This window comes from Sus scrofa, chromosome 2, assembly GCF_054392235.1.
Source record: "Sus scrofa isolate SSC_HxYL_T2T_F1_AM1 chromosome 2, Sscrofa_HxYL_maternal_Yorkshire_Landrace_v2.0, whole genome shotgun sequence".
NCBI classification, from domain to species: Eukaryota; Metazoa; Chordata; class Mammalia; order Artiodactyla; family Suidae; genus Sus; species Sus scrofa.
Window position 1 is genome coordinate 3175177 of NC_139384.1, and position 22845 is coordinate 3198021.

At 50.8% G+C, this 22845-nt stretch overlaps 1 protein-coding gene across 11 annotated transcripts in view; it reads right to left on the reverse strand.

Annotated features, from left to right (window-relative positions):
- Positions 1–19013, reverse strand: part of PPFIA1 (PTPRF interacting protein alpha 1) — a 91498-nt gene extending 72485 nt beyond the window's left edge. For 9 of the 11 annotated variants that reach the window (XM_021082669.2, XM_021082667.2, XM_021082666.2 and 6 more), the window contains exons 1-2: positions 18810–19013; positions 17325–17588 (exon numbers count right to left, since the gene is read on the reverse strand). In XM_021082669.2, the coding sequence (XP_020938328.1) occupies positions 17325–17588 (264 nt within the window). In that variant the 5' untranslated portion in view covers positions 18810–19013. The remainder of the gene's footprint in view (positions 1–17324; positions 17589–18809) is intronic. The other 2 variants (XM_085010468.1, XM_085010469.1) reach the window with 2 other exon arrangements.
- Positions 19014–22845: the final 3832 nt, after the last annotated feature.

Consider the following 22845-nt stretch of genomic DNA (forward strand, 5'->3'; position numbering starts at 1 on the left):
CAGCATCTTCGCGAGGCCTCAGTGGGAGAATTCACACAAAGAGCCCGGGAGGAAGTAAACGTTGGCTCTCATCTCATCTAATCCCCTAGACATCTGTCTACACAGCCCCCGGACAGGGCCTCACACACGGAGACACGCACTGAGTATTTGCTGAGTAAAAGCCAAGAGTTACCGTCCCGACTGATGAGAAGGCTAAAGGCTCCTCTCTGCGAGGCCACTGACAAAGGGAACAGAGGCAGGCTGGCCCCCGAGTCCCGCCCTGGGACAGAGACAGGCCCAAGCGGGAGACGGGTGCACACCCATGGGTCTGCTTTCCAGCTCTCCGTTGGGTCACTCTGTCTGCCGGAGGCCAGAGACACGCTCACAGTTTGGGGGTGACATGCCTTCCGACAGCACGGGACGGAACACCAGCTTGCTGACAGCCCCTGTTCCGTGTGTGCCCAGGGCGGAGGCAGCAGAGCTGAGCCACAAGACAGCAAGGGAAAATTCTATGCAGACTCTCTTCAACCCTTCGCCTCAGCTGGACTCCACACTCAGTCACCACTGAAGTCCTTCGTATCTTAATGTGCATGAAAATAAACACGCCACACTATTCACAGTGATACTCAGACTGCCTGCGACGGTCTCCCCTGACACACCTGTTTCGCTTCGGGGACACAGGGCACGGGCCTTGGGCTGTGGTTCGTATTTTCAAGGTGGGGAGAGGCAGACCGAGCTGCTTAAGCGCACCCCGAGATTTCAGGGTGCCGACGGCTCAGAAACGTGGATCAGTCCCAAGCAGAACTTAAACCTCCGCGCGGACGGTGCGATGACGTCACATGCCAACACACCAACCCAGTGCTTACGTTCCCACTGGCAGGGGTTTAAAACTACACAGGCAGGAGGGATAATTAGCCCGTGTGCAATGCAGAAAAACTTGGCAATGTTAAGCTATGCTTCAAGCTCCCAAATTTATTTTCAGAGTAAAATGAAATTTCCTGCTCAGAATAAGAATGAGACTCCTCAAGCCAAGAGTAAGAATTCTCCGGGTGGACCTTCCCTGCCAAGGAACCACAATCCAAGCCTACAGAACTCAGCCAAGAGTTCACTTCTGGCTACAGAGAAAAAAACCTACAAAGTGGACACATTCTGTGCACATTTCTAATTAACGCTGGCAGCGCCCACAAACCCCAAGCTGTGCTTCATTTCTGACAGTGAACAGGGGCGACGGTGCTGACCGCTTCAGGATAACAGACAACCCAGGTCACATGCCAACCAGGTCACATGGTTACGCCACTTAGGAGAGGCGGGTGGGACAGGGACAGAAGAGCAAGATTTTTGAGAATAGCTTTTTCTACAGTTCTGATTTCTGAACCCTGTAAATGCTTTATGTGTTTGAAAAAAATTAACTCGACGTTCCCGTTGTTGCTCAGCAGGTTAAGAACTCAACTAGTGGAGTGCCTGTCGTGGTGCAGTGGAAACAAATCCAACTAGGAACCATGAGGTTGTGGGTGTGATCCCTGGCCTTGCTCAGTGGGTTAAGGATCCAGCATTGCTACAGCTACGGCATAAGTCGCAATTGGGACTCGAATCTGATTCCTGGCCTGGGAACTCCATATGCCTCAGGGACCAAAAAAGGAAAAAAAAAAAAGTTATATATAAAAGATACACTTATTCTAAGACCCAAAAGAACTGCAAAGAAATTCTACAACTTCATTCAGTAGGTTAACTGTAATAATATGGTATTAAAATGCTGTAACTATTTTATGTACATCATAGGATAAAGAAAATAATGCTACTATCATCAGAAATCAGAACCGTCAGTGTACGGAATTCCCTGGAGTTCGCCAGCAGGCTGAGGATCCGGCGTTGACACTGCTGTAGCACAGGTTCCATCCCTGGCCCAGGAACTTCCGCATGCTGCAGGTATGGCCAAAAGAAACAGCAGAAGGCAAGAAACATAACATTAATTAAGGATTAAGGAGGAAGATTCCATTTTAATTTGGTAAGGAAATATCAATATGAAATCCAGGGGTTTTTGAAAGAAATGTTTTTGTCCAGCCCTGTCCCCTAGAAGGGCCAAGAAGATCTAACCCGGGGGCAATGAGCACGCCTGGCCCCGGATGCTGGTTCCCAAATCACTCCCACAACAAGGAATCCAGGCTCTTCAGAGGGATGACTTTGGATCTGGGTCAGGAAAAACACAAAGTGGGCCTGGGACAGACTTCTGTGCCAGGAAACAAAGGCACATTCAGAGATTAACAGGTCCCCCACAAGGGGCACAGGAGCCTTTCCAAGGGGACAAGGCGAGCATCCATGGCAGGATGAAGACAAGTGACCACCACACGGAGGAAATGCCCTCCCAGGTCCAGTGACTGAGACAGAACAGGAGGGACGCTCTTCACAGGGGGCGGAGCTGGGGAAGCCAGACGCGATCTGGCGGGAGCACAAGGGGAAGGTCAACTCCCAGGAGCTCTGGGGATCCTCATTGACCAGGAAGGTCACGGCGGGGCGGGGGGGGGGGGGGGGTGCCGGCAGGCTGCCCATGGCCCTGCAGAGTCCTGAGGGAGGGCGTCAAAGAGCGGTCTGCAACCAGCCCTGAGCCAGTGAGCCCACCCCACCCCAAGAACACCAGAAATGGCTCCCCCCCAAAGCGATGCCCAAAACAGGGGAAATGCGGTACGGCTGGGAGGCAATGTGGGAGACGTTAAACCCCCGTGGAGTGCACGCTACACGGTGTTCATACTTTAAAATGGTTTCTTTCTTTTTTTTCCCCCCAGGGCCAAGACTCCACATAGGTTCCCAGGCTAAGGGTCCAATGGAAGCTGTAGCCACTGGCCCACACCCCAGCCACAGCCACACGAGATCCAAGCCGAGTCTGCGACCTACACCACAGCTCGTGGCAACGCTGGATCCGTTAACCCACGGGGCAGGGCCAGGGATCGAACCCGCATCCTTGTGCATCCCAGTCGGGTTTGTTACCGCCGAACCACGACGGGAACTCGGCTTTAAAACGGTCTGGGGCTGGCACATGCTGCTCTTCCCACTTCCCACCAGTACAGAGAGTGAGTGGTATCAAGCTGTCAGGGTGAACGCCACGAGGCTCAGGCTCCCTCCGGCTAAGACCCACTTCCTTAGCAGAAATGGAACTGCTCCGTCAGAATGTAAGCACTTTTGAGAATCTTACACACAGGGCAAAACTGGTTCAGCGGAAGACTTCGCTGCAGATTACTCGACAGCAGCTGGCATGAGGAGCTCGAGGCAGCAGACCGGTCGGGGAGGAGGGTCTGCTTCTCCGAGAGAACAGCCTACTGACAAAGAAGCTGCTGGAAAACACACCGCCTGCCTGCAAGGAACTGCCTACACCTCGGCAGGCTGGGGCGGAGAGGCCTCCGGGCTCCACCCCTCCTCGAGTCACCCTGGCGGAAGGAGGGGGCCACCAGATCTCGCCAGTGGCCCCCACGGCGGCTCCGAGAGACAGGGGCCGAGGGCTGGGAGGATGGGGCGAGGCTGTCCCCACCTGACTAGGAAGGCAGAAAACTGCAGCCCTCTCAGGAGGGGACGGACGTGGGAAAGGATGGTTTGGGCCCACACTGAACTCCAGAGGCCCCACGGCCACCCAGATGGAGGTGTGGGACACGGCACCAGGTGAGGCTGGAGAGTGGGGAGCAGCTTCTGCCAGGGAAGCCCCCCCCCCAACAGACACAGGCCGCAAAGCGGCACCGCTGGTCACGAGCTCCACCTGCTCAGACGGAACCACACAGTCTTCTTTCTGCTGCTTCTCTCTGCCCAAATAAAAAAACCTCTGGGCTATGGAGCCTTGCCACATACTAATGAGTATTCAGCACCTGCAACAGTGGCTGACACATGGCAGGCCCTCAGCAGATGCCTGAGGGCACCATCGGAACCTCACGTTCACTCGCTATCACGCGCAGGTACGGGTCGGTGCTTTACAAGGCGGGTGCCGGAAGGGGTTAAAGCGGTCGCCTCTCTAACTCTGCAGCTCAGCTCCTGCGCCACCGGTCACCCCCTGACCAGCGGTTTCTACCCCGCCAATCCTCCCCCACTGGGGCCAGACGCCCCGGGGCCCGCAACTGAAAAACAAAAGCAAAAACCCAGCTCCTGGCCGGGCAGGGCCCTGCCCGCCGCCCGCTTCTCCCTCGGCCCCGGCTCCGAGGCCAGGCGCGCTGGCCCCTCTTCCACGTCCTGAAGCGAGGCCAGGCTGCTCATCGCCTGCGCCCTCCGATCATGGTCCCAGTGGCGGGCAAGCGCCCTGAGCCTCGGGTCTCAGTGCAAAGTGACCCTCCGAAGGGCCTGTCCCCAGGGAGGGGGCGGGTGCGGCCCCAGCAGGAAGCCTCCCCGCTCAGCCAGCCTCTGCTTCTCTCTCGGTCAGGATCGCAAAACAGTACTGATCACACAGGAAGGATGTGTCACGCCAGCTCTCCGGGGACAGGCTCCCTCCGGGTCTCGGCAGCACGGGGGGAGTGGAATCGTCACAGGGGGCTGCGTGGGGGGCGGGGGTTCTGTCTCGGGCTGACCATCAGAGGTGCAGGGGGGACTCGGCAGGCTGCTTCCACACAGGTGACAGGCTGAGCGTGCACCCCAGAGGGAAGAGCCCGAGTCAATCAGGACTCTCCACGCCTGTCCCAGAATCCAAACCGCTGGCAAGCAGCCGGGCTCCAGGGCGAGGTTTTGCCCACCCCGCCTCCTACTAAAAAGTAGCCCTGAGGCTCACAGGAGGGTCTCCGCCGAAACCCAGGGGTCTCACTCAAATCCCCCGGAGTGAGGGCCACTGAGCTACTTTACCTACCCTGATTCCAAGGAAATGCCCCGAATTTACGCACTAACTTAAGCGCAGAAAGTGCTGGAGCAAACCTTAAGCGCCCTGAAAATTAAATCAGCAGCGTGTTGGACCCGCTGACCTTGAGCTGCACTTGAGAAAGGCTGAGTCTTTGCCCCAGGGCTCCTCAGCCTTGCCCTGGCTGCCTGGCAATGCTGTGCTGTGGGGGCTGCACTGCCGGGGTTCAGGAGCACCCGTGCCCACACTGTGATGGCCACACCACAGGCGTCACGCCCTCCTGTCTCTGCAGTGGGTGCCCCGGTGCCATCTCCCCTCCCCCTCCCAGCCCGGCTCTGCCTCCACCTTCCTCATTTCCCCTTGGCCCGCCCAGCAGGCTGCCCTGCACCCAGCCCAGCCCAGCCCAGCCCTCGCTCTAACTGCCCACGCGCCTGGGCCAGGGGCACAAAGCTGTGGGCTGAGGCTGTCCTCCTCAGGGCCCGCGTCCTTCCATACCCACCACAGGGGCTGGCAGGCCTGAGACAGGCACGACCCAGGCTCCCCCAGGACGAGCCAAACAGGTCCTCTTTCCTCGGTTTTATACACTGGGGTTCTCTGAGACATCCTTTTAAAATCTCTGTTGCTTTTTTCAAAAAGACTGTAAAATCAGCACACTCAACTTTAAAATCGTCACTTTCGACTCGAAGATGAAATCGGAGGGACGACAAACGGCAGGAATTTTTGTAAACACTGCAAAAGAAACCCCACGTGCGGTCAAGTCACAGACCAAAGGTCACCCAGCCCCTCCCACCTCCTCGGCCGCCGCCTCTGCCACGGCCAGCCTGTGTCACAAAGCCTGCCCAGGGCGGGCGCGGGGCAAGCGGAGGAGGGGAGAGCAGCGCGGGGCTGGGACACTGGCACGGGGCCGAGAGAGGAGCAGCAGCAGCAGCGCAGGTCCTGCGTCTCCCTCCGGAGAGCGGGCCACGTGCTCGGCCCCCTTTCGGGTTCAGGTCCGACACGGGCCCCCTGGGGACTCCGGCTGGAGACCGCAGAGCGGGTACGGGCGAGGCCGGGGGTCTTCTCTCCGCCCGTGTCAGTCTGGGTGATCAAGCCTCTACTCTGACGTTTACGGGCTGCCTCCCTCGGAGAGGCCACCCCAGCTTCTCCCCACTTCCTGGTCCACGCGTCGGCCGCTGGGAGGCCGGCCCGCCAAGAGCCAGGAGGCTGAAGGCACGGTGACGTCTGACTGGAGGCCAGAGAGAGGCGCTGGGGGCCCGAGCCGGCCCCCAGGAAAGCCCCCGGAGGGAGGGCAGGCTCAGCGGCCGTCCTCCCCAGGGCCCTGGGCCAAGGGCGCACCAGCAAGCTGGGAAGAGAGACGGCGCCAGGTCGGGCAGAGGGGACTGGCTGGCTGAGCGCTGCACGGGGCCACGGGGCCGGGAAGACAAAAATTCGAGTACAGGCCTCACAAGCCAGCCAGGACTTAAAGGACCAGGCCAACCCCAGCCCCACTCCCCGAGAAAAGGGAGGCACAGAAAAGAGCCCAGCGCTGCACAAACCGGCCAGGGAGCTGAGTCGCAATAACCTCCTGGTGCTGAGGAGACAACAAGAAGGAGGGCCCCCGGGAAGGCCCCAAGCTCCCACCCAAACGCAGACCCTGGAGGGCTGCCCCCAGGGTGGGGGTGGGCTGAAGGCCGCAGAGACGGAGGTTTCCAAAACTTCCGGGCTCAAGTCACTCAGTCCCCGAGGGACCCAAGACCTCTGTCCCTGCTGTGGGTGTGCCTCAGAGGAAGCTCTGGAGGAAGACAGCATCACCCAAACCTGGGGTTTTCCACACATAACGTCCAACACCCAACAAAAGGCCAACCAAAACGGGAGTTCCTACTGCGGCTCAGTGGGTTAAGGCTCCTGCGTTGCAGCAAGCTGTGCAACAGGTCACAAGTGCGGCTTGGATCTGGTGTGGCTGTGGCCCAGGCAGCTGCAGCTCCGATTCAACTCCCCACCTGGGAACCTCCATATGCCACAGGTGTGGCCCTAATAAGAAAAAAACGGCCACAACAACAAATAGGACCAAGAGAAAAAAGAATAGAAATAGAACCAAAACATATGGTGACCCATATACTAGAGTTATCAGAGGCAAACTTCAACTGGTCAAAAATATACTTCACACACACACACACACACACACACACAAATAATATACATACACTTGAGAAAAGGGAAATTTTCCAAGAATCGAAACAGATTTTCAAACTTGAAAATAACAGTGCCTCTGGGGCTGTGGTGCAGGCTGGCAGCTACAGCTCTGACCCTTAGCCTGGGAAGTTCTATATGCTGCAGCTCAGCCCTAAAAAGAAAAGAGGAAAGAAAATAGTGACAAATCCAGAATGCAATCTGTGGGCTTAACAGCAAATTGGACACAGGTGAAGAGAGATTCAGGGAATTGAAAGATGGGTCAGTTTAAAAAAAAAGTCTAGAATATCTAGAAGGAGCCCCAAAGACCTTGTTAAAAAGGTCTGATGTCCCTAAAAATAGGGCTCCTCACAGTGGAAGAAAGACAAAGCTGAATAAGGAAAACCTATAGGGAAAATGGTCAAAACGTTTTCAGAATTGATTTAGGAATCAAGCCATCGACTCAGCAAAGACCACATGTTGGTTTTCAGCAGTCCTCCTGATGCCTAAGGCAAGACACAAGTGCTAAAAGCAGCCAGTGTTAGAGAGGGACTGCCTTTAACGGGACAACAACAAGGGCGCCTCGTCAGGCTTGTTCCTAGGTATTTAATTTCGGGGTGAGATTTTTAAAAGGCATTGTATTTTTATACTTCTTTTCTAATATTTCATTGCTAGTATACAAAAATGCAACCGATTTCTGAATGTGAATCTTGCATCCTGCTACTTTGCGGATTCACTGATCAGCTAGAGCAGTCTCTGTGCGGCATCCTTAGGTTTTCTATACATAGCACCGTGCCATCTGCATAGGGGAACAACTTTACCGCTTCTTTTCCAATCTGGATACCTTTTATTTCTTTTGTCTGATTGCTGTGGCTAGGGCTTCCAATACCATGCTGAATAGAGGTGGTAAGAGTTGGCATCCTTGTTCCAGATTTCAGAGGGAAGGCTTTCAGCTTTTCCCCTTTGAGTATTATATCGGCTGCGGATTTGTCATAAACAGCTTTTATTATGTTAAGGCATGTTCCCTCTATACCCACCTTGATAAGAGTTTTTAATCACAAAGGGATGGGATACTGGACTGTGTCAAATGCTTTTTCGGCATCTACTGAGATGATCGTGTGGTTTTTGACTTTTCTTTTGTTCATGTTGTGTGGTAAGTCCACAAACAAATGCTGGAGAAGGTGTGGAGAAAAGGGAACCCTCCTACACTGTTGGTGGGAATGTAAGTTGGTACAAGCACTACGGAAAACAGTACGGAGGTCCCTCAGAAAATGAAATATAGAACTACCATATATATGATCCAGCAATCCCACTCCTGGGCACATATCCGGACAAAACTCTCATTGAGAAAGATACATGTACCTGTATGTTCACTGCGCTGCTATTCACAACAGCCAAGACGTGGAAACAACCTAAATCCATCAACAAATCAATGGATTAAGAAGTGGTACATATACACAATGGAATACTACTCAGCCATAAAAAAGAACAAAACAATGCCATTTGCATTAACGTGGATGGAACTAGAGACTCTCATACTAAGTGAACTAAGCCAGAAAGAGAGACAAATACCTTATGAAATCACTTACATCTGGAATCTGACGTTTGGCACAAATGAAGCTGTCTACAGGAAAGAAACAAACTCACACACATGAAGAACAGACCTGTGGTTGCCAAGGCAGAGGGGGAGGGACTGGGAGTTTGGGGTTAGTAGATGCAAACTATAGCATTTGGAGTGGAGAAGCAATGAGATCCTGTACAGCACAGGGAACTGTATCTAATCACTTGTGATGGAGGATAATGTGAGAAAAAGAAAGCATACATATATGCATACCGGGTCCTTTATTGTATAGCAGAAATTGATACAACATTGTAAATCAACTATTTAAAAAAAAAAAAAAAAAAAAAAGAGCTGACTTTTCAAGGAAAAAAAAGGTAGCCAAAAGATAATGTACTGGCATCTATAAAATGCTGGAGAAAAACAGAAGCAAAACAAAAAACAAAAACCAAACTACCTACCTGGAATTCTTTACCCAACAAAAAAGGCAAAATGAAGACTTTACAGGCAAACAAAAATGAGACAACTGACCATGCACAGATATGAACTGAAAAAAAAAATTAAAGCAGTTCTTCAGGAAAAAAAGAAAAGTCTCTCACAGAAATATGAAAAAACAAGTGAAGAGCAACAAAAAGGGTAACTGAGAATAAATCCTAACAGATATTAACAGCACAAAGCAATGATGGGAGTTCCCGTTGTGGCTCAGCGGGTTAAGAACCCAACTAGGATCCATGAGGATGCAGGTTCCACCCCTGGCCTCGCTCAGTGGGTTAGGGATCTGGCACTGCCACGAGCTGCGGTGCAGGTCACAGACTCAGCTCACATCGGGCATTGATGTGGCTGTGAAGAAAGCTGATAGCTGCAGCTCCGATTCAACCCCTAGCTTCAGGAACGTCCACATGCCGCAGGTGCAGCCCTTAAAAGATAAAAAAAAAAAGCAATGATAATGCCAAAAGCATGTCTAAAATTTTAAAGTATGATAACAATAACACAAAACATGGGAGGACGTTCAATGCAGTTCAAGTGCCAAAGGAAAGAGTGGTGTCGGGGAGGTGGTAAAAGCACCGAATTAGCTTTAAATGTAAAACACACGCTGTATCTACAAATATACATCCACCGCCTGACAGAGAAGCAAAGAATTTAAAAACACTTCGGGCTTCTAAAAGAAGGCAAGAGAAAAGGAACACAGCATAGGCGGGAGAAATAGAAAACAAATAGTAACGTAGGGCCTATAAACTGCAACATCACTGCTCACATTTAAGTAGAGCAAATAGCCTAATTAAAAGATAAACACTGTCACACTGAGTAAAATGAAAACTATACACTACTCACAGGGGTACATGTTAAGACATAAGACCACAGACAGGTGAAAGTAAAAGACACCCCAGCACACTAACAGAAAACTGACATGGGGAATATTACTACCCAACAAAGTAAGAAGCATCCCTAGAGATACAGGGGAACATTTCATGATACAAGTTCAATCTACCAAGAAGATAGGAATTCCAAATGTGTACCTAATAACACAATCTCAAAATACACAGAAACTGCTAGAAAAGGGGAACAGCCAAATTCACCATCACAGTGGGAGACTTGAAGACACAGCTCTCAGTGCCCCACAGAACAGACAAAAAAAAGGAAGGGTGTGGAACCAGGCTGCCCCGTGCGCGGTCACGTGCAGCTGTGACGTCGCTGCCATGCGGCTGCTCCACACAGGGGTGTGCTGCAAGTGTGAAACACACACCCGGCGTGCGTTTAAAGCCTCAGTAGGAAAAAAGAATGTGAAGTATCTAATTAGCTTTTTCCAGACATTGATTACACACTGGAATGACAATATTTGGGGTATTTGGGTTAAATAAAATGCATTAAAATGAACTTCCCCTATTTCTTTTCAGGTTATTTAATGCGGCTTTCAGAATCCGAATTACATGATGAACAAACCTGATCTCATACACACAGGACACTGCATCCCCATTCAGACACATTATTTTCAAGTGCCCAAGGGACCGTCACAAAAATGAGCATATATTGGGCCGTCAGGAAAGCTCAATTCACTTCAAAGGAATGAAATAACGTGGGGTACCTTTAGGGGCTGCAACAGATTGACAGTTTATGTCCCCTCAAAATCCACCGCCCTCACGGTGACAGTAGGGACCTGGGAGGTGATTAGGTCACACGAGCAGAATGTGCTCCCTTGCCCCTTCCACCCTGAGAGGACAGCGACAAGAAGCTGGCCATCATGAACCAGGCCGCACCAGACTCGGAATCTGCCGGCACCTTAATCTCGGGACTTCCCGGCCTCCACAACTAAGAGAAATCAATTTCTGTTGTTTATAAAGTCAGCTAGTCTGTGGTATGTGATAACTGCAGCCCCAAAAGACTAATAAGACAGGGATCTTCCTGGAATCAAGCCAGAAATCAACAAAAAGATAACGAGAAACCAACCGCCCCAATGCTAGGAAGTTAAATGGTATACTTCTTAAAAAGTTTTTTGAATTTAGGAAAAAAACCACAATGAAAATTAGAAAATAGTTTTACATAAAAGATAATGAAAATTTGGCTTATTCACAAAGACATGGAAACAACCTAAACGTCCATCAACAGATGAATGGATAAAGAAGATGTGGTACGTACTTACAACAAGGTACCACTAAGCCGTAAGAAGTGTGAAGCAATGCCATCTGGAGCAGCGTGCGTGGCCCTAAGGTTATCATACTAAGTGAAGTAAATCAGAAAGAGACAGCAAGGAGTTCCTGCTGTGGCGCAGGAGGTTAGAGATCTACCAAGATCTGGCGTTGCCACAGCTGTGGTGTAGGTTGCAGGTGCAGCTGAGCTTGGATTCCTAGTCCAGGAACATCCTGTGACACAGGGATAGCCATTAACAACAACAACAACAAAAATTTGATAAACCCCTAGTGAGACTGACTTAAGAGACAAAGCACAAATTACCAATATCAAGGATTTGTTGTTGTTGTTGTCTTTTTAGGGCCACACCCATGGCATGTGGACGTTCCCAGGCTAGGGGCTGAATCGGAGCTGCAGCGGCTGGCCTACACCACAGCCACAGCCACACCAGATCTGAGCCACGTCTGTGACCTATACCACAGCTCCTGGCAATGCCAGATCCTTAATCCACCGAGCGAGGCCAGGGATGGAACAGGTCCTCATGGATGCTTGTCGGGTTTGTTACCACCAAGCCACAACAGGAGCGCCCGCAAGAATTTTTTAAACGGGAGTATTACACCCCCAGTAAAGTGGTTCAGCATTATGAAGCACCTCACACTTACTCACTGGACAGTTAGGATGGTCTGAATAAACTCCTATGGGGGGAATGCTTTACCTCAATAGACACAAGAAGAAATATAAAATTAGAAAAATTATTTCCGGGAGTTCCCGTCATGGTGCAGTGGTTAACGAATTTGACTAGGAACCATGAGGTGGCGGGTTCGATCCCTGGCCTTGCTCAGTGGGTTAAGGATCCAGCGTTGCCGTGAGCTGTGGTGTAGGTCGCAGATGCGGCTCGGATCTCCCGTTGCTGTGGCAGCTACAGCTCCGATTCGACCCCTAGCCTAGGAACCTCCATATGCCGCAGGAGTGGCCCTAGAAAAGGCAAAAAGACAAAAATAAATAAATAAATAAAAGAAAAATTATTTCCATGCAAAAATCTGTATCTGGGAGTTCCAGCGGAGGTGCAACAGGATTGGCGGCATCTCTGCAAGGCCAGGACTCAGGTTCAATCCCCTGCCCGGCACCGAGGGTTAAAGGATCCCGTGTTCCCACAGGCATAGCACAAGTTGCAACGGCAGCTCGGATATGAATCCTGGCCTGAGAAGTCCATATGCAGCCAAAAAGGAGGAAAAAAAAAAAAATTTGATTCTGAAATTAAAAGCTCTCTAAACAATAAAGCCCTACACCAGCTGGTTTTTCCAATCAATTTTTCCAAAAATCTAAGGACGAAAACAGCAGTCTCATAGGAACCTTTTGGGGGGTAAATTCCACCTTGTTTTCTGAGACTAGTGTGACCCTGATACCAAAATCCAACAAAGACAAGAAGTACAAGAAGGTAAAATTACAGACCTTACATATGTATGCAATAATCCTAAACAAAATACTAACAAGGAAAAGTTAAATCAGCAAATAAAAGAAAAATCACTTGACTGTTTCAAAATTTCCAGGAAATACATTTAAGAAAATTTAATGCAGTAATTTTTTTTTTGCTTTTTAGGGCCACACCCTCGGCGCATGGAAGTTCCCAGGCTAGGAGTCCAATGGGAGCTACACCTGCTGGCCTACTCCTAATGCAATAATTTTAATTAGTGATTTTAAAAAATTCTTGGCATGCTAAGAATAGACAAGTTTCATATTTGATAAAAATGTCGGAGTTCCCGCCATGGCTCAGTGGTTAACAAACTCGACTAGCATCCATGAGGACACAGGTTTGATCTCCGGCCTCGCTCAGTGGGTTAAGGATCCAGCCTTCCCGTGAGCTGTGGGGTAGGTAGCAGACCAGGCTCGGATTCCAAGTTGCTGTGGCTCTGGCGTAGGCCGGAGGCTTCAGCTCCAATTGGACTCCTAGCCTAGGAACCTCCATAAAAAAAGAAAATCTACGAAAAAGCTATAGCAAATATGTAATGATGAAATACCAAAAGGTTTTCCTAGGATACTGGGAGTGAGAAAAGGACATCTATTCTCACTATTTCTGTAAACCACTGTACTGAAGATCCGAGTCCATATAATAAAGCAAGAAAAAGAAAAACAGTTACAGCAATTGGAAAGAAGAGAAACTTACTTGTAGATACAAACTGTGTATACATAGAAACTACAAGAAGAATTATTAGAAATAAATGGGAGTTCCCGTCGTGGCACAGTGATTAAGGAATCCGACTAGGAACCATGGGGTTGCGGGTTCGATCCCTGCCCTTGCTCAGTGGGTTAACGATCCGGCGTTGCCGTGAGCTGTGGTGTAGGTCACAGACGTGGCTCGGATCCTGCGTTGCTGTGGCTCTGGTGTAGGCTGGCAGCTATAGCTCCGATTCGACCCCTAGCCCGGGAACCTCCATATGCCGCGAGAGCAGCCCACGAAATAGCAAAAAGACAAAAAAAGACAAAAAAAAAAAAAAAAAGAAAAAAAGAAATGGATTTAGCAAGTGAATACAGAAAAATCAATTCTGTCTCTATATACTAGTAATTTATAATGGCATAAAAATATCAGATACCTAATTAAACATGTATAAAATATCCAGAAAATAGTAAAATTTTAAGATAAAGATCTAAAATAGAATTTATTGTATTCATGAATCTTATTTCCACGAATTGTAAGAACAATATTAAACAGATGTCATTTCTCCTCACGCTGGTCTACAAATTAAATTCAAACACAAAATCCTAGCACATCTTCTGGGGAAAGACTGCCAAGCAATCTAAAATTCTAAAATTTATCTGAAAATGCAAAGGGTCAAGACTAGCTAAGATCACACTAAGTCAGTCCACAGGTGTCGGAATGAAATTACCAGACATCGAGACTGACTAAATCTACAGCAATTTAGGCAGTGTGGTGTCTGTGCAGAAAAGACAAGAATGGAGCAGAGGGGAGTCCAGAAATGGACCCATGCATTTAAAGTCACTTGATTTACAACAGAGATGACACCACAGTGCACTGGAGAAAGGATGGCTTCTTTTAGCAAATTATACTTGGTCAACTGGAGCACGTTTTAGAGGGGAAAAAAGAACCCTGGTCCCTCGCTCAGACCATAAACAAAAGTCAATTTCAGGAGTTCCCATCATGGCGCAGCGGAAACGAATCTGACTAGGAACCACGAGGTTGCGGGTTCGATCCCTGGCTCTAAGGATCTGGCATTGCCATGAGCTGTGGTGTAGGTCAGACGTGGCTCAGATCTGGCATTGCTGTGGCTGTGGTGTAGGCCAGCATCTGTAGCTCCGATTAGACCCCTAGCCTGGAAACCTCCATATGCCAAGGGTGCGGCCCTGAAAAAAGCAAAAAAAAAAAAAAAAAAAAAAAAAAAAATCAATTTCAGATGGATTACAAATCTAAAGGCAAAAGATAAAACAATAATGTTTTTACAGGATAATATCTTCATGCAACTTCAGGATAATATCTTTCAATGAACACAAAGCATTAAACATTATCAAAAAGACAGGTCAACTGAGGTGCATTAAAATAAAAAAAAAAAAACATGCTTCTTAAGGGACACCACTGAGAGAGTGAAAAGGCAAACATACCCTAGAATGTAAAAAAAACATCTCCCGCACACATACGTACTCAGCACATACAGAAAGAACTTCAGGGAGTTCCCTGGTGGCGCAGCAGATTAAGGATCGGAGTTGTCACTGCAGTGCCTTGGGTCACTATTGCAGTGTGGGTTCAATCCTTGGTCCAGGAACTTCCACAAGCCTCCAGCATGGCCAAAAAGGCGGGGGGGGGGAGGGCATTGGCAATCTAATAAGTGAAAATGCATATTACTTTTGTTCAAATCAGTAAGAAACAAAACAGCCCAACTGAAAACTGGATGAAAGACAATTATTTCGCCAAAGAAGGTATGCAAATGGCCAGTAAATGCCCCCAGGGAAACGCTGGTTCTGCCTGTTTACTGGTCATCGGGGAGCAGCAAGTTCCCACAGCTCCGAGCTCCTACCACTCAACGCCCCCAGACAGCTACTACCAGAGAACTGACGATGCCAAGTATCAGAACAACCAGCGGCTCACACGCCCTGGGGCTAGGGCCCCTGGCAAGACCACCACCTGGGGCAGGTCCTACCGAGGCTGAACACCCTCCACCCCCCGGCAGAGCTCCTCCTTTGAACACACCCAATACAAATATTTACATACACAGATATTTACACATCCACCCCAAAAGCAGGGCATCGTTGGCTAAACTAGAAGCCTCCCAGGCACCCATCAACAGTGGGAAGACTAAATGACGGTACCCTCCTACTCTGGGCTACTAAGCAACAGATGAGAAAGAACAGACACACGCACACGTATGGGGCTCTCAGAGACACAGCTGAATGAAAGAATCAAGAAACAAAATGCACATATGACTCTATTTCATTTCTATAAAGTCGAGAGCATACCAACCCAACCTTGGCAAAAAGTCAAGACCGGAGTTGGCTTTGGGAGGCAACGACTGGCAGTGGGTGGGAGGGGCTTCTGGGAAGCCTGGTGAGGCTGTGTCCTGATCTGGGCAGCGGTCACAAGGGTGTGTTCACTTAGTGAAAAATTCACTGTAATGGACCCGCAGGATTTGTGCCTTCTTCCGATGTGTCTTACGTTGCAGGTAAGCTTTTAAGTACACTGTTCCCGCCTACATCATGTGGCAGGAGTGTATGCCCATGCCTACCCGGTCACACAATCAGCCACCAAACAGGAGACGAACGCCAAGAAAGGGAAGATCCCAACAAAGTTTACTGAAAGGGTCCCATGTTCCTGACCCGCCCGACGCAGGGGCTCAGGCGGCAGGGGAACTGGTGACGTCACCACAGTGGCCACGCGACAAGGCATTTCCAGGCTACGACTCAGGGCAGCTACAAACAAATCACCGGGCAACTGTCTCACGGCTGGTGTGACAACCTCCACGGCCCAGGCTGGACTTCACAAAACTCCTGTCCCCTTGCTGTTGTCTCCTGTGCTCATCCTCTCGAAAAACTATACTTCAGTGTATGTACCGCAAATTACACGAAGACAAGTACAACTAGGAAAGCAAACCAAAAACCCCCAAAGTACTGAAAAGATTTACATGCACTGCAATAAAATCCCAGTAAAATATATTGGGCCAATCCTTTTATGCCTGTGGCAATAAAATCTGACCCAGACAGTAATTTATGATTCAAACGAGGAAAAACTTAATGATTCCTAACACAGCAAAGAACATTCTCGCACTCACATCAAGTTATTGTGGCTAAGAAGGAAACCCAAATGTTTGGCTTATCTGATCGATCCTTCAGGAGAAATGACCAATGCCAAGAACTGCATTAAGGCTTGTAATTATTCATTTACTAATTTACCACCGCAGACCCGTCAGGACAACAAACGCTTGCTTGCTCAGGTCTACCCGAAAGCACCGTAAAGACACCTGTTGTGAATAAACAAAACGGACCCCAGAGCTCAAACACACCTGCGTAACCTACACATCTCCCGCTGCGCTCGGCGCCATCCGCCTCACACTCTTCTAGCTGAGCCCTCTCCCCGCACCTGCCATTAGATCTGCGCTCAGCTCCACAAGGAAAGCCTTAAAACCTGGACCAAAGGCAGCACGACTTAGATTAAAAACTCCAGTGTGACCATCAACTTTATCATCCTCACCTGCCAAAGAGAAAGTTCCAAAGGAGTCAATCGTCAGGCTCCTAGGCCCTAAAACAAACGCCACTCACAACACACAGGGGTTCTGAGAAAGATAGACTGTAAAAATGTTTTTCCTAGGAAATCAATCCTATCTGTCTGTCAGATTTTGTTAGGAAACTGGGAATACATAATATCCACGGAAGGACACGTTTAGGCAAGGAATGGCTTAAGACAGCAAAACGGAAGGCGCCATGGAGCTTGCTTGCTTGCTTCATGGCCCCTTTTCAACAACTCTGGAGCGCTATTCCAAATCCAGGCGGTTCCTCCTGCTGCCCCAAAGAAAGGAACCAGCGTGATAAGGTGTTTTCACAGGACTTTGGAGAACCAGAGCTCATTCTGTAATCCTCAGGAACGTTATCTATGTGTGACTTACAAACACCAGAAGCACCGTTTCACAAGCGGTCATGAAAAAGACGCACCCCCAGACAGCAACACCGTAAACAAGGCTTGGGAAGAACTGAGCAGGTGAAAGTCCTCCGTACCTGTGGAAGCGCCGTATTGAGCTGCCTCTGCAAGGAGTCTCTCTCGTGACCAACCTCGTGTAACTTGCCCTGGGTTAACGCCAGCGTTTCTTGAGTCTCTCTCAGCGTGTCCAGGAGACGGTCCCTCTCTTCCAGCATGGACACCATCAACTGCTCGAAATGTGAATCGGCATCCGGCTGCGAAGGGGAGCCGGACCCATGGCTCCCACCCCCTCCTGGGGGGCCCTCCGCTTCACTGATGGTCGGCATCACCTCGCACATCATCTTGAAATAAAAAGACCCAGACCCTGGTCATTAAGGGCAAGAGAAAGGCTGCCACAAATCTGCCCTTTATGGTGATCTGTGGCTAATATATGAGAGGCTGACAGCCTCGAGAGTCTCCGATCTGCCTGCCTGTGCTCTGTACATAAACAGGCTGGGAAAACACAGACATGCAAATCCTGGGTGCCCGGGAACACACAAGACGAAGGTGTTAATACTGAAATAATCCAGTCAAGGCATAAAAACCAAAGACTACCCCTCACATAAAGAACAAACCCTGTGGTATTTTGTTTGCAAAGCTGTACTTTCTAGTTGGGGAAAACAAGTGTGCTTCTGTAATTTTTTTTTTCTTTCTTTCTATTTCTCGGTGAGGGAGACAAAGTCAAAACACAGGCCACCCAATCACTTTTCAGGAAAAGCACAGAAGGAGCATACAGCCTGTAAAACTGACAAGCACAAAACCCCATCAGGCATCTTACAGGAATGCGTGCAGTCAGCTCCTGGGAAGGACTGACGGCTCCCTGAATTCTTGGGCTGGATTTGGTGAGCGCTAAACGGAACTGGACTCCTGAAGGGCTGGGAGAGCTGTTTTTCAACGGCTGCAAGGGTTGGTCAGTCAACCTAACTTACATAAGTTAACAGCACCCCCCAAAAAAATTCCACAACGGAAATATAGCAGGTCGATATAGCCGTGGGCGGCTAGGAAGGAAGAAAAAGTGAAAAGTGAGATTACAAGAGGCTATTAAGTGTCTTAAAATAATGACGGCGGAAAGAGGAGCAGGGGAGCCGGTTCCCCAGGCTGCCGGCGGTGTTCCGGACTCGGCGGACTCCCGGGACGCAGGTGCCCAGGATCGCACACACCTGATCAGCCTGCACCCGCACCAGGTGCTGCAGCAGCCGGGACCCCAGGGTGGCGAGAACCATTCATCACGGGAGCCCAGCCTGGGTCGGGGCTTCTTGCGGCCACAGGTCCTTGCCCTCGCGGCCGGCGCTGGGGTCACTGGGCGCTCTGGTCACCCGGTGCTTGGGTCTGGGGAGGGGGCGGCGCACGGCCCCGAGAGGCCCCCGTCCGGGTCCCGCGGGTCTCTCCCCCGCCCCCGAGCCCCGCCGCGCCCCCTGCCACTGAGGCTGACATTCACCAGCCGCAGGGGCCGCCGCCAGGAGGGGACCGGCGCCCCGGGCCCCGCCGCGCCCCGACCCTGCCTCAGTCCCCCACTCCCTTACCTTGCTCGCCGGCGGGAGCGGGCGAGGAGGCTCCGCGGCGGCTCGCGGGCAGCTGCTCGCTCCAGGCGGGCTCGGGACCCGACGAAGGCAGCCCGCGCCCGCCGCCCGCCCCGCGCCCGCGGCCCCGGGCCCGCCGCCCCCAGTCACTAAGGCCGGCCCGCGGCCGGACACTGGCGGAGGCAGGAGGAGCGGGCCCGGCTGCGCGTCGCCGGCGTCAACGTGCCCGACGTCAGGCGCGTCGGCGCAGCGTCAGCGCCGAGCGCCGCCAGCAGGCCCCGCCCCGTCCCCCCCAGGGAGGAGCGCCGGGAAGGCCAAGTGCGCAAGCGCCGCCTCCTCAGGGAGGGCGGGCTCGCCTCTCCGATGCCGATTGGCTGAGTGTGATCGCAGCCCCGCCCTCCAGGCCCCGCCCCTGTAGGTGCGCCTCGGGCTGGTGGCAGCTCCAGGCTCCCGGCTCCCGGCTCCCAGCTCAGGTCCTCGTCCCAGGCAGCGTCTTCCACCTCGGGGGCTGCCCCCAAATCTCTGCTTACAGCCGCGGGGGACACAAAGGCCGATATAGAGCATCTTCTGGTCGTCAGGTTCTGAGCCAGCCACTTCCGGGAAAGTCGCGGCTACACACCTTGCTGGAGAGCGCGCCCAGGCGCTAGTCACCTGCTCGCATCGGGTGTGGCCCCTGGGGCCTCCTAGGAACCGACCCTTGCACGATTCGGAAGGACACGGTTTCTACGCAAGACTCATTACCGAGCTTTTCCCGCTGTACCTGGGGAGGCAGAGATTGGCAGCGTTTGATATTGAGGTTCCTCGGCGCTGTGTGGAGAAGGCAGATTTTTTGGAGCCAGGCACTCCTGGTTAAACTTCCAGCAGACACTTCACACTGCAATGTGGATCTGGGCAAATCTGTAAGATGGGAGAATGATACAGACCTACCCCAGGGCTGTTCTAAGAAACAGAACGTGTACGGAGCACCTGGTGGAGCACCTGGCTGGGGAGGTACTCAGCGAAGGGCAGTCATTTTCTTCTTTCTCAAACATTGTTATTCCTATTCATATTTCATCCTTGCTCAAACGTTTAAAAACATCTGCTATGGGCCAAGCCCTGTGCTAGTTCTTCCAGATACAGAAATGAATAAATACACTTTTAATAAATTAAAGCAAATGCTTCCTCCCCAAGGGTCTGACTCGTGGAGCACAAACTTCACAAACCAAAATGTTGGGGCGTCGTTGCCACATGCCACTGGGCACTGTCTGGCTGTCGGTGGTGCGGAGTCTAAGTCAAGTCAGCTTGGGGGGGAGTGGGCGGGTGACGCTTCCAAGGTGTTTTCCCTGATTCCCAGTAGTGAGCTCACCAAGAGCAGGTGCCACCTCTGACTGGCTTTCTTATCTCCCAGGTTCAGGGCCACACCTTTCTTTCATTCATGTACTTGTTCATCGCATAAATATTTGAGTGACTACAGGTAGGTATGAATTTGCACCCCTCACCCAGGGTCTGGAACAGAGGAAAATTTCCAGCTCTCCCGAGTGTACCAACTTAATTCATCCAGCCCTTATTTATTGTATTGTATTCTATTCTATTGTATTTTTATTTTTGGCCATGCCTGTGGCATGTGGAAGTTCCCAGCCTAGGGATTCAACCTGCACCACAGCAGCAACCTGAACCGCAGCAGTGACCACAATGGATCGCTAACCTGCTTTGCCACAAGAGATCTTAAATTTTAAATCTCAAATTTGTAAAAAAAAAATTAAAAAAAAAAAGTATGTCAGAGTTCCCATTGTGGCTCAGCGGGTTAAGAACCTGACCACTATACATGAGGATGCAGGTTTGATCCCTGGCCTCGCTCAGAGGATTGAGGATCCGGTTTTGCCACAAGCTGCGGCATAGGTTGCAGGTGCAGCTCAGATCTGGCGTTGCTGTGGCTGTGACGTAGGCCAGTGGCTGCCGCTCTGATTAGACCCCTAGACAATATGCCACAGGTTTGACCCTAAAAAGACAAAAAGGAAGGAAGAAGGAAGGAAGGAAAGGCAGACAGACAGACAGACAGACACGTCTATATATGAAAACATTGTTACTGGATTCGATTAGTCTTTTGCATCTCTCTAAATATGCGCGTACATGGATAGACACTCCTGGAAAGAGAATGTCAGCATGTTGCCAGTAGTTGTCTTTGAAGGGGACTGGGGTGGTTTTCCCTTTCTTTCTTGTGGTAGTTTGTGCTTTCCAGATACTTTACCATGAGTGTGAATTCTGGTTCTCCTTCCAGGGAAAAAGACCAAGAGTGCCACTTTAAGAAAACCATGGCAAATTGCTTTCAGGAAGCTAAGGTGACACTGAGATGTAGGGTCTGTACCACTCAACTGAGCTCTTTCCCAGAGGTGTTTACCTAAAACATATCTCAGAGACTACGTGGTATCATCGTAAGGCTCATTCAGGAAAACAGTGAAGAGGTTCCTTCCAATTATTCTATTAAAGGCTCGATAGGAGTTCCCATCGCGGTTCAGTGGAAACAAATATGACTATAGGATCCATGAGGATGCAGGTTCACTCCCTGGCCTCGCTCAGAAGGTTAAGTATCTGGCTTTGCTGTGAACTGTGGTGTAGGTCGCAGACTCGGCACGGATCCCATGTTGCTGTGGCTGTGGCATAGGCTGGCAGCTACCAATTCAACCCCTAGCCTGGGAATCTCCATATGCTGCAGATGCAGCCCTAAAAAAGGAAAAAAGAAAAAGAAAAAGAAAGGCTCGATAAAGAAACTACGGGAGGGAGTTCCCTGGTGGTCTAGTAGTTAGGATCTGTCCCTTTCACCAGGTTCAATACCTGGTCTTGCAACTGAGATCCTATATCAAGCTGCTGCATGCTCTGGCCAAAAAAAAAGAAAAAGAAAAGAAAAGAAATATGGAATACAGGTGAGGTACGGAAAGAGAGCTTTTTGGTGTGTGTGTGTGTGTGTGTGTGCGCGCGCCAGAGTTGTGTTTTCATAAATGTGCCCACCAGCTTTGACTGTCCAGGTGACGGGGTTAGCTGTCAGCCTTGTGGGTGGCCTGGGCCACCCCTCCTTTCTAGAGAGGTATGCAGCCTGGGAGGAGGGTGTGGTAGAAGCCGGGGCTTGAACCCAGGTCTACCTCCAAAGCCAGTTTTCCTGATGCTACATCGAAAGGAGTCCCCAGGCCCCCAAAGCTGGGGACAAAACCCCTAGACCAGCGCCGGGCCAGCAAGGCACCAATCCTGATGCCCACGGAGGGTCTACAGGGCTCTCTGCCTCCTTGTGTGAAACGCGCCCGTTGTCCCAGCTCGGGGCCGAGCACAGCCAGTCACCAGCTCCTCGGGGAACTCAGGGCCTCCCACACGGGTGCAAAGACGCCATCCCCTTCATCTGTGTAATTACATTGTAAAAGCAAGTCATAAACTCCCTGCAACTGGCTTCTCGTGATAACTTCGTTTTGATCTACAGATGGAGCCGTCTAATAAAAACGCCCAGCCGTTGGAGGGAGAAGGGCCCAGGCAGGTAACTCAGACGGCAGGCTCAGCGGGGGACCCAGCCCTGACCTTCACCATGACCTCAGGCAAGGTCTGCCCCCCATGCCAAGCCTCCGTCTCCTCACCTGCAGAGGGAGTAACAACACGCACGCTAACCACCACGCGGGGACACTGAGAGGCTCATGGCTGGAGGTGAGAGGTGACCGCTTCGATGTCCCTGCCACCTCCCTGCCCTGTCCAGTCACCAGGCCCCTCTGAAAGGCAGTTTTTGCACAGTGGTTATAAATTCAGGCTCTGGAGCCCAGTGTCCTGGTTCACGTCTCGGGTCTGCTTCCTTTTGCCAGGGCTGTGTACTCTTAGGCAAGTTGCTTGACCTCTCTGGGCCTCCGTCTCCTCATTCCTAAGGTAGGATGATAGAACCTGCTCTGAGGATGGCTCTGAGGGTTACCAGAGTTGGGAAGGATCATATAAGAGATTTCAGAGTTCCCGTTGTGGCTCAGCAGATTAAGAACCCTACTAGTGGAGTTCCTGTTGTGGCCCAGTGGTAACTAACCCAACCAGTAACCAT